The 10,963-nt window shown below is 60.1% G+C and overlaps 1 protein-coding gene across 3 annotated transcripts in view; it reads left to right on the top strand.

Moving 5' to 3' along the window:
• Positions 1 to 24: 24 nt before the first annotated feature.
• The window catches only part of FBXL20 (F-box and leucine rich repeat protein 20), a 33,549-nt gene continuing 22,610 nt past the window's right edge, over positions 25 to 10,963 (top strand). Inside the window, exon 1 of one of the 3 annotated variants that reach the window (XM_068660814.1) lies at positions 25 to 193. In XM_068660814.1, the coding sequence (XP_068516915.1) occupies positions 173 to 193 (21 nt within the window). In that variant the 5' untranslated portion in view covers positions 25 to 172. Of the gene's footprint in view, positions 194 to 436; positions 570 to 6,834; positions 7,093 to 10,963 lie in introns of those variants that run through there. The other 2 variants (XM_068660815.1, XM_068660816.1) reach the window with 2 other exon arrangements.

The following is a 10,963-nucleotide window of genomic DNA, read 5'->3' as shown; positions in this document are numbered from 1 at the left end:
CGGAAGGGAGTGGCGGGGCGGGGGCCGCGCCCCCCTCGCAGCCCCCCCCGCAGCCCCCTCGGGGCGGCCCCGGTTTGGGGGGGGGGAGGGGGCGCCCCGAGAGACCCCCCCCGGTACCGGAGGAGGGGAGGGGGGGCCCGAAGCCCCCCGGAATCCCCGGGGCGGCGGCGCTATGGGCGCGGCGGCTTGCGGGGTAGGTGGGCGCGGGGAGGGGGAGGGAGGGGAGATTTTGGGGATTAGCGGGGAGGGGGGGGGGGGGTGGGGGGGGCGCGGAACCGTTCTCGTCCCGGGGCGTCCCCACCGCAGCGTCGGTCCCCCCCCCGCCGCGCCTCGCCGACCAATGAGCGGGCGCGTTGCTGGCAGGTGGTGTTTTTGTTTTGGGTCGAAGTTGGCCGGAGGAGGCGCCGCAGCGGGCGGAGGCCGCGAGGCACCGGGACCCCCCCCCCCCGGGACCCCCCCCCTCCCCGGGACCTCCCCCGGTACCATCCTCTCGCCCCCCCCCCCCCCCCCCAGCCCCCGGCCTCGCCATGCGGCGGGAGATGAACGGGGTCACCCGGAGCCGCTTCGAGGTGAGGCCTTCGGGGGGGGGGGGCACCGGGGGTGGGGGGCACTGGGGGGGGGGGCGGTGTCCTGTGCCCCCCCCACCCATTGGTCACCGGGAGGGAGGGGGGGTTGGAGGGTAACGGGAGGGGGGTGGGGAGGGAAAGGGGAAAGGGGAGGGGGGAGAACAGGGAGGGGGAGGATTTAGGGGGGGGGAGGATTTAGGGGGGGGGGTCCCTGGGGGGTGATTTTGTCGTTCCCGGTCCCTGAGCAGCGCGGGGGGGGCGCTTGGGAGCCCCGGGCCCTGTGCGGCCTCCGGGCCCTTTGTCCGCGGCCAGGCCGGGCTCTGCCCCCCCCCCCCCCCCCCCAACCCCCTCCCCGGGGCTGTGCGGGTGCTGGGGGGGGGGATTTGGGGGTTCGCGGTTTGGGGGCAGGGGGTTTTATGGCTCGGGGGGGTTTTGTGCCCCCCCCCCGCTTTGTGGTCAGCTGGGAAGCGGCGCTCCGGTACCGGCTCTGGGGGTGAATTGAGCCTGCCCCCCCCCCCCTCTACCCCCTGAGACCCCCTCGTGGGTTTTTTTGGGTTTTTGCTCCGTGCCCCCCCCCCTCCAGGGACGAGGCCCCATGGCTGGGCTGTGGGGTTTGGTGCAGCCCCGACCCCCTCCCCTGCCCCCCCCCCACCGTGAGCCCCCAGCCTGTGGCCCCCCAGCCTCGAGCTCGCAGTTTTTCCACATTTAGGCCTGAAAAGCCAAATGCTGGTTTATTCCCTCAAAAACGGGTTTGTTTTTTGAAGGGGATGTGGCTGCAGCTCGGCTCGTGCCAAGACGGGACCTGGTGCTTGGGGGGGGGGGGGTTCTTGGGGTGGAGGCCTCTGGGGAGGCTCTGCCCGGGGGGGGGGGCTCAGCCTCCAGCCCCCAGTAACGCTCAGTGTGCCGGGGGGAGGCCGGATGGACCCCCCCAGGATGGGGAACGGGGCCCTGAGCTGCCCCTGCCGGGTTCCCAAATCCTCTCCCGAGTGGTTTGGGTGAGGATTTCATCCCAAAAAAATTCCCAATAAATTAGGGTGAGGGGCAGGGGCTGGGCTTCTGGAGGTCGGCTTGCTGGGGGGGGGGATTTCTGCTCTGCTCCCTCTGAGCTCCCCTCCTGCCCAGCCCCACAGGAGCCTGTCCCAAATGAGCCCCCCCCACCCCCCCCCATTCATCCCTGTGCCCTTGGCTTAGGGCGCAGCATTTTGGGGAGGGCTTTTTGGGGTCGCTCGGTTCCCTAAAGTTGAGAGCTGCTCAGCACAGGGGGGACCCGCGCGTGGTTGGGGGCGATGCTCCCTACAAAACGGGGCTCCCTTGGGGGCTGCCAACACCCGAAGCACGGAGGGATCCTTAATTTTAGGCACCCAAACCTCCCATTAGCAGGAGCCGATTTGGGCTGCGAGGGGCTCTTGGTGGGGCAGAGGAAAATGAGGAATAAACACCGGGGATGTGGCTGAGGGGTGGGCAAACCCCGCTGCAGGCCAAGTGCAGCGATTCCGTGCTTTTGGAGCGTTTTTCTCTTGGGGTTTCGGGTGCTGAATGCCAGGCAGCTCCGACACCCCCCCACCCCAAAAACCTGCCTCGTTCCTGGGTCATCTCCTGGGTGGGATGAGGTGAGCTGGGAGCAGAACGGGACCAGGGAATGCCCCAAACCCGAGCCCCAGAAGCTGGGTTACCCCAAATTCCCTTTCCCAATCCCGTGTTTCGGCGGCGCGGAGCAGATCCTTTTTGGGGCCGCCTTTGTTCCCGGTGCAGGGCTGCTCCTGCCCTGGGTCAGGGCTTTGTTATTTCAAGCCCACGAGGTTGTGTAAACACCGGGACCCGGGCAGGGCAGCGGGTAACTCTTTGCCTCCCGCTTTTATGGCAGAAAAGAAGAGGAAGCCCTGCTGGCGGGGACGCTCGCATCGGCCCCGTTTGGTTTCGGCAGGTACCTGGTGGGGTGGGGAGCGAGGGACGTGCTTGGTGCCCGAGCACAGAGCTGTGTTTTGGGGGGGTGCGGAGCTGATGCCCGGGTTTTTCCAGGCTCGCGTTCGCTCCCCGTCCCTGTTTTGTTGTTTTATTTCGGTGTTACCTTATGGCTCGCTTTCTGTTTTAAGCCAGCGCTTCTGGAGAACGGGGACTTTTTGGGGCAGAAGCCTGAGAAATTGTTACTGTCTGCAAAGTTGTGCGGAAGCGGAGATGAGGAGAGGGAAACGACGACCGCTCACCTGCGGCTGAGCCCCGTGCTCCAGCCCAGGGCTTTGGCACCCAAAGGCTGGGTGGTTGAGCTCGAAACCCTCGGGGCAGGCTGTGGGATCAGGCAGGAACACGGGGTTTGAGGAGGGGGCTGTGGGGGGGGGTCCCAGCTGCTCAGAGTTTGTCCCCTGTGCTCCCTGAGCTGTGTTTGGGAACGGCCACGACCACAAAAGGGGCTGGTGATGGGGAAGGCATTTTGGGAACCTCGCATCCTTCGGTGAAGTGGGGGCAGGATTCGGGCTCCCTGCCCGTCTGGGCCCTGTGCTGGCCGGCCAGCAGCACGTCCCTGCTGTAATTAGCGCGGCCAGGCCCTAATTAGGCGGAGCAGCAGCTCTGGGAGGGGGATTAGGTGAGCGAGTGCCCGGCCGCAGCCTGCGCCACCTGCGAGAGGCGGCGTGGGGGCTGTGGGGGCTGCTGCCCGCTGTGTCCCCGTGTCCCCGTGTCCTCCTCCTGCTGCTTCCTCTGCCAGGAGCCACTGGCAGCTCGGGCAGGAGTGGAAGCGTTGATTTTTTGGCAAAAAAGAGGCAGAAACGCCCCCACCTGCCTTTCCTCCCTGGCTGCGCGCTGACACCGGGGCAGTGAGGAGCACCGGAGCCAGGTCTGGTCTCCAGGTGAGGGGTCCCAGCCTCATTTGTGGGGGGCACAGCCTCATTTTGGGGGTCTTCGTGTGCTCTGGGGCCATCAGGAAGCCCCCGGGGCCCCCCCAGGAGAGGTGTTGGCCCGCGCCGTGCCCAGCAGGAGCAGGGCTGGCCGGCGTGCGGGGCTTTGCCTCGCTTCGTCGCGGGCGCCGCTGTTAATTGGGGCCTGTGCAGGGCAGGTAATTACTGTTTTGGCTGCCGGGTTCCCTCCCCGTGGGTTCCGCCTGAGTCACCCCGAGACGAGAGCCAAGGCGGTGGCGTCGGGCCCCATCCAGCCAGGCTGCGGGGCCATCGGGGGCACCCCCTGCCCTCCTTCTGCACCCCGGCACCGTCTTTGGCTCCGTCTGAGCGCTCGTGTCGGGTCTGTCCCCGTCTCGGAGGTGACAAAGCTGACACTCAACGAGCTCCTGGCCACAAACACGGAGCTGAAGGCAGGGCGCTGGCTGAGCAAATTTGTTTATCAAATCGGTGTTCGAGTCAGGCCGAGCTTGGGTACGTCCGCGGGGAGCTGGAGGGCTCGCTTGGAGCCTGGGATATTCACGCGTGGCTCTAAAAGAAAAATCCGTTCGGAAGGTATTTGTAGCAGGCTGCCGACCTGCTAAAAGAAGCTGCTGAAGTGGTCAAAGGAAAAAATAAACAGGGATCCTGGCTGTCTTATAGCGTGGTTCACGGCCACGGCTACGTCCCTGCACAGCCAGGAAGTCTTTGTCGTGTTTATACCCTCCTTTGTTGCTCTTGGATGTTTGTTTTTTTTTATGGTCAGCCGTCTATATTTAAAGCTTTCGAGGGTGTGTGTGAGAAAGTAGCATCGTTTTAAATCAAATCTATGTAATAGGTCGTAAAATACCCAGCTGACCACTTGTAGGATGCTGAGGTTTTTAATGGAGCTTGGAAAAAAAAAAAAAAAAGCGATGCCCAGAACCACATCTGATGACGGCGTGCGGGGTATTTTTGCCTCCTGCTGTTTTTGCCACCTATTTAAAACGAGATGCCAGCCGCCTTTGACCTCTGCAGCTCTCGGGTGTGAGACAACTCCTGGGAGGGACGAAGACGATGAACCACGAGCTTCTGCCTCTGGGATGCCCCCGGGGGGCTCCAGGTGGTGCCTTCCAGCCCTGCACCGAAACCCCGAGAGCTTTTTGGGCTGCTTTGTTTGTGGGAAGCCGTCCTGGAGCCGGGGCTGGGGCTGAAGAACGACCCAAACGAGCAAAAAGCGCGTGGATGCGCCCTCCTGGTACCTGGCAGCAGCCTGTAGCTGTACAACCACAGGGTGTAGATGTGGTTTCATCCTCTGAAATGTTTTTTTTTTTTGCCCCAAATGTCCCTCAGGTTGTCACCTGTGCTGTGTTACCTGATTTGGGGCTTTGCCCTCCGGGTGCAGCGCCCTCGCCAGCCACTGCACTCCTGTGCCGGGGCTGCGCAGCAGAGCAGGCAGCTCTGGGGTGGGTTTCTGTCAGGCTTCACCAATTCTTTCATTGCTCTCGTGCTCCCAGCACTGCCAATTCAAGAAAAAAAAAGGCCATTCATTATTTTATCCCCGTTCCTGGGTGCAGGTGCCGGCCATGCTGCGCTCCCCGTGCCCCATCCTCTCCTCACCGCCCAGCTCCCCTAACGCACCGAGGAGGACGAAGCTCTCCGGCGGCGTGCGCCGAGCAAACTGCACGTCGAGCTATTTTTAGGGAGATTAAGCCCGTAATCAGCCTTCACCGGCCGGGCTCTGGCTCGTTTCTTCCCGGTGCTGCTTAGTCACGGCCGTGGCCGGAGCCAGGCAGGCGCTGGCGGTGCCGCGGGAGCTGCCCCGGCGCGGCGGCGGTGCCGGAGCTCGGGGTGGCAGCGCCTTTGTTCGGCAGCCAGCCATTTTCCTCGGAGATTCGCACCGATTAGGCTGGATGGGATGAAATAAAACTCGCTGTGGAGCCGCGGGCTGGCAGCAAAATTCCCCCGGTGTGGACGCGGGTGTGCGCACAGCCTCTGCGGCGCGTGCCGAGGAGCCGCGGCCGTCGCCTCACGGCGTTTCTCGGCCATGCAATGAGTTCTCGGTGCCTTTGGCAAGGCTCAGCCCGCCCCAGCCTCTGCTTCCCCTGAGCCTCGTGCTGGGAAAGGGGACTGGAGGTTACTCCGAGCATGCTGATGATGCTGCAGGTGTCTCAGCCCTGTAGCAGCGCTGGATTTCTTTTTTCAGAAGAGCAGAACCAGAGGCGAGGTGTTGGTTGTGCTGGCAGCGGTCGTAAGGAGTCCCTTTGGAGCTTTGCTGAGCTTTTCCTGCAAAGCAGACACAGAATGGATTCCACGTCTTGGTTTATACACTCAGCTTTTTTTTTTTTTCTTTTACTACCTCAGGGTGCAGGGGATGTGCTGGGTTTGATGTGCCTCCTGCTGCCTTTCGGTGGCTCTCCTGGGCTCCTTCATCTCCGTGTGGCCCCTGGCAGACAGCAGTGGTACCTCCCAGGACACCTCTGGCTTACCAGCATTTAAATTCCTGGCATGAATTTGCACAGAGGTTTCGGTTCTTTCCTCTCGGAGCAGCAGAAAGCTCCCTGGCAGCTCTGAGGGGTGATCCTAGAAACGTCTCCGCACAGCCTGGGGAGGGATGTCAGCTGGCAGAGCGCGCCAGCTGCCTTTGTAATCCCTCATTTACGGTGGCAACTGTTGATTCCCCACCTTTCCCAGCTTAAAAACAATTTCCAGAACGCATTATTTATCCCCTAATAATTGCAGTCTGGTTTCCGCCTTGGTTTTAATCACTTTATTTCCTGCACTTGTGAGGGTCTGGCCGGCGGGTGCGGGTGGACCGGGGGTGCTGAGCTCCGGGTCCAAGCAGCAGCGAAGCCTTTAGCCCCAGCCACCTTCCTCCTTTCTTTGTAAGGCTGCTCCGAAGAGGTTGTCCTACACCAGTTCTGTAATCACAGGGTTTAAAAAGGTTATTTACGCGAGTTTGGGGGGGGATCTGATTCAGGTCGTGTCCGTTCTGCCGTGTTTGCTTCATATCGAGACACGAAACGCTTCCTGAGAACCCGATGCCGGCGGTGTTTGTGCTGGCTTTCGGGAATATTTATAGCTTTAATTTCCTGCTGAGCACCTGGAGGTCACAGGGCCCAGGGGTTTGTTTGTCTGTGTGTCTGTCCACACCGACCTGATCCCGCTGCCGACCGCGGCTGCTCCCTGAGCCGGTCGGGATTTTGGGGGCTCACAGGTGCACCCCATTTTGTGGGCTGGTGTGAACGTCAAGCAGAAAGCCCCCAGCCCCGTATCCGAGTGCTTCTGCTGCCCCTCAGAGCACTAAATTCCGTGAAGCTCCCGATAACCGGCCTCCCTTTTTCCCCCCTGAGCTTTAGAAGCAAAATGTTTGAGTCCAAAGTCCGCCTCCAGGCTGGCGCCAGGCGCTCAGGTGCTGGCTGGGCTCGGCACAGATGCCTCTGAATTTAGGGCTTGGGGGGTTGTTTTGATTAAAAATGATTTCTTTGAGAGCACGCGGAGGGGATGGAGCATCCCACCTCGTCGGTGTCCCTCACGGTGCGGGAAGGAGTCCTGCAAAGGGTCAGGCTGAGAGCGAAGGAGCCCTGGTGGCCAACGCTGGCTTGTGTCAGTGAACTCCCCGGGGTTTGCGGAGGAGGCAGGATTCCTGCTGTGCTTGGCTGTCAGCCCTGTGCGCCCAGGTAGGTCCTGGCCTTCCAGAGGTCCCTCCTTTTTGCTCCTCACCTCCTCCGTGGGCAAAAACATCCCTGGAACGAAGCGCTGGGGAAATGCTGGCGTTGGTCAGCGCCAGGCAAGGCAGCCGGGCATCTCTTCGTGTCTAATCTGCACTTTTCTGGGGGGAAAAAAAAAGTCCCTGCTGCCGCTGTTCTAGCGGCGAGTCTTTTTTTGGTGTGTCAGGCGGGTTTGCTGTTGTTCGCTAAAAATGCAGGCAGCCAGTTCAGAGTTGCTTACAGGGAGATGCTTGGAATAGTTAGAGCGAAGGAAAATGAAACGCGCTTTGTGTTCTCCGGCTGAATATTCCTCACTCGCTTCCAGTAAGCTGTAAATGCTGAAGCAACTCCGTTAGAAACTTCTCAAGTGTCTTTTTCCGATTGCAAAAAAGGGAAAGCCAAAGCTTTGGTTCCCCGTGGGCATGCCCAGCCCTTCCCAGGGGAACAGCAGCACCCCTGCCAGCTCTGTGCCCCCTCCAGGCCCCCCCGTGGGCAGGGGGCAGCCCGGTGCCGGGGGCTTTCTGTGGGTCTGGGGGGCAGGAGCTCAAAAGTGCCGGAGTGAGGCAGAGCCGGGCTGCTCAGGGGCCGAACGGGTGGCTGCAGGGCTGCAGGGATGTCACCACGTCCTGCTTTGTCTTCCAGCTCAAATCCTCCGTGCCTGCTTCGAGTTGCTTCACTCGGGGCTTGCGTCAGCTCTTGCTCACGTCCCTCTCTGCGTGCGTGCCGAGCACGGGGCATACCTGGGTGTCTCTCGTGCAGGGCCACCGGTAATTACACGCTGTCATCGCCGCACGCCCGGCTGCCAGGGGCTCTCACCTTGCTCCTGTGTTGATGGCAAGCACCGTGACCCAGTTGGGGCTGCCGTGCCCTGCAGTGGGTGCTTGATGTGACCGGAGCCTCGTGGCGGGTGGATCTGCTCCTGATGGCACTCTGCGGGGTGCTTGCAGGAGGGACGGAGCCAGCTTGCAGAATTAATATCCTGAAACGGCAAGCAAAGAGTTACCGAGACAAAAAGACAACTGAGCGTGGTGATAAGGGACTTTGATGGAAGGTGATAAGGGTGGTTTTTGGACGCTTTTGTCCTTTCTGTGCTTGCAAGCTCGCATGGTCTGAGTGCTGCTGGGTGGCGGCGCCCCGGAGGGAGGCCCAGCAGAGCCCCCAGACGCATCGCAGCAGCTTCCTGACCTCTGCATCCTCATCTCCGGGGCGTCTAATTGCTGTGTGAGAGAGCAGGAAAGGATAATTGAATTCGGGGGCACCTGGTGAGTCCGTGTGGAGGACTGGAGGCTGGATGGGGAATGGTTTTGACCTCGCTGCTGGCTCCCTGCCCCCGTGGCGTGCAGGCACCCGGGGTGCACCTCGGCCCTGCCTGCTGCAGCCTGCTCTCAGCTGAGCCACCTGCTTGTAATTCCCCTTTTATTGCCCCGTAAATGTAAGCAGCACATTAACATCTTAATTGGCTTGCTCGATAAAGGATTGACTCCAGGATTAAATCTCCCGGTTTCATCATTTCTTTGGGCTCATGGAGGTGCTGCCAAGCACTGAAATGGATTTTGTTCGTTCTCCCTTTTGAGCTCCTGTTGGAAGGGGGAAGCGTTTCCACTTGGAGGATGCTGAGACGTGTGTGCACCAAATACCCGCAGGGCTGTGGCGTGTCTCTGTGTGAATCTGCTCACAGATATCAGCCCTGGAAAACTCTGCGGGTGCGGACGTGGCTCTGAAGATCCCAAGAGGAGATGATCTGAAATAACCGGGATTTGCAGCACTCTCCATTCTGAATTTTGTCCAGCTCTGGCATTTTGGCAGGACGTATTTCCCTTACCCTTGCAGCAGGCTACAACAACCTATCCTACCTTAATACCAATCTTAAAGCCTAGTGCACGCTTCCACGGCGTTTGTTCTGGATCTGTCCCCCCTGTTCTAGCTAGAAAAGACATTGCTCGAGCTTCAGACACTGAGGCAGTGACTGAAACTTTGTGAAAATAAATCTTTGGGTTATGTTCTACCCAAGGCAAGAACCTGCTGACCTGCCAGGCCCACGGACGTTGTTGCTGTGGGGACTGCCCAGAGAGGAAAAGCTCTGGGCAGCTGAGCTTTGTGGTACGTGCAGCCTGCCAAATTTAGGTGAGAAGCGTGTATTTTTCCATATCCTGTCAAGAAGAACTTATTCCACTGAGTAACACCTGGCGTTAAAGGACAGTGAGGGGAGGATTTGTCTCTAGGAATAGCTCCAGAGGCCTGGAAGCCTGGAATAGGCTCTAACATTTTCAGGCTCTCTTGGTTCTTGTGCAGCTCGGTCCCTGGGTGCACTGAGCAGGCCCCATGGTCCCAGCCCATCCTCGCCTTTGTCCTCCCCACAGAGGAGGAGTAAAAACAAAAAAACAAGAAGCTGTCTCCATTCATCCATCCCTGGTGGGTGATTCTGGCTGAGGACAGGCATGGCGACTGCTGTGAAATGGGAATTGAGCCCAAGCCGTGCTGCCCGTGCCCCTGAGGCCTTGCTGCTGCTGGGCTCTGTTTTCAGGCTCCCTGTGCTCCTCCACTCCGGTTCCTTCTTGGAAGCGTCCGACCCCGATCGCATCTGCTCCTTGAATGTCTCCCCCCCTTGTTTTTTGTGAAGGAGGGCGCTGGCTCGGATGTCAGACTTGGCCTGGACAATAATGGGAAGGAGAGGACAGATAGGCCTATTTACTATTGTTCTCGTAACTGGGGGTAGAAAAATCACACTCGTTTTCCCATGGATCATTCCTCTGCCTTGCTCTTTCAGTCGTGCTTTCTCCAGAATTCCCTCTGTTCCCCAGCTGACCGAGCAAGCCCCCAAAATGAGGATGGGATCCCAGTGCTCAGCACCGTGGAGCCCGGCCTGGTGCGGCAGCGCTTCCCTCCTGGTTATCTGCAAAAGGGGGCTGAGAAGCCGCCCGTCGCCTGGTGGGCCATTTGGGGCTTGTTAACTTGTGATATCTGCTGGTGGGAAGCGCTCAAAGCGTCTGCGGGGGAGGACGACACCTCTCGGCTGCGTGATGTTTGGGGGGGGGAACGCTGCGAGTTCGCGGCCTGCTGCAGCAGCGCGCTTCAGATAATCAAAAAAGAACAAGCAAACTGTGGCTTGGAGCAGCTTTCGAGTTTCCCTCTGGCTCCAGGGGTGTTTTTGTGTGCCTGTAGTGGTGGAATCATCCTGGGGTAGCCGCTGGGATGACACCGACCGTGCTCAAAGGCATCGTGGCAGCACGTCGGCTCCTTGCACTGGGCTCCGCTGGGCGGCTGCTGCCTCCCATCGGGGCCTCACACACAGCCCCATAAGCCACTAAGCCCTTACTTTCCTTTTTTAACTCTTAATCTGATCCTCTGCCACTTAAGTGACCTGGCCCGGGCTGGTTTTGCCTGTGTCGTGTGCCTGCAGCCCGACTGATCGGGAGCGCTGCCTGGGCTGGTGGCAAGCAGCCTGCTCAGCCCGGAGTCCAGCAGCGGTTTGTACCGGGTGTGTGGCTCAGGAGGAGCACCCCTTAGCCCTCGAGGAGGCTGAAGGGAACCTTTATGAATATTAAAGCTCCTTCTCGGTCGCTGTCAGTGCTGGGGATGGAGGCACGCCTCCAAGCGGAGCGAGGCGCTGCTGCTGTGCCACTCGCAGGGCGCTCTAATCATTCCTCCCACAGGCAGGAGCGTGTGGAGGCTTTCTGTTTGTTTGTTTTTCACCATGGCAAGACTATACAAAGTCTTTTAAATACATGTCGGTACGCCTTAAGAAACACATGAGGCTTGGCAGGTGTATTTTTTTTTTTTTGTATGACTCCTTGGGAAAGAAGTTTCTCGTGCTCTTACAGCTCGTGAGCTGCTTTAGCTG

Source organism: Anas acuta, chromosome 25 (genome assembly GCF_963932015.1).
Source record: "Anas acuta chromosome 25, bAnaAcu1.1, whole genome shotgun sequence".
In the NCBI taxonomy this organism is placed as follows: domain Eukaryota; kingdom Metazoa; phylum Chordata; class Aves; order Anseriformes; family Anatidae; genus Anas; species Anas acuta.
This window is presented reverse-complemented; position numbering and strand designations above follow the sequence as displayed.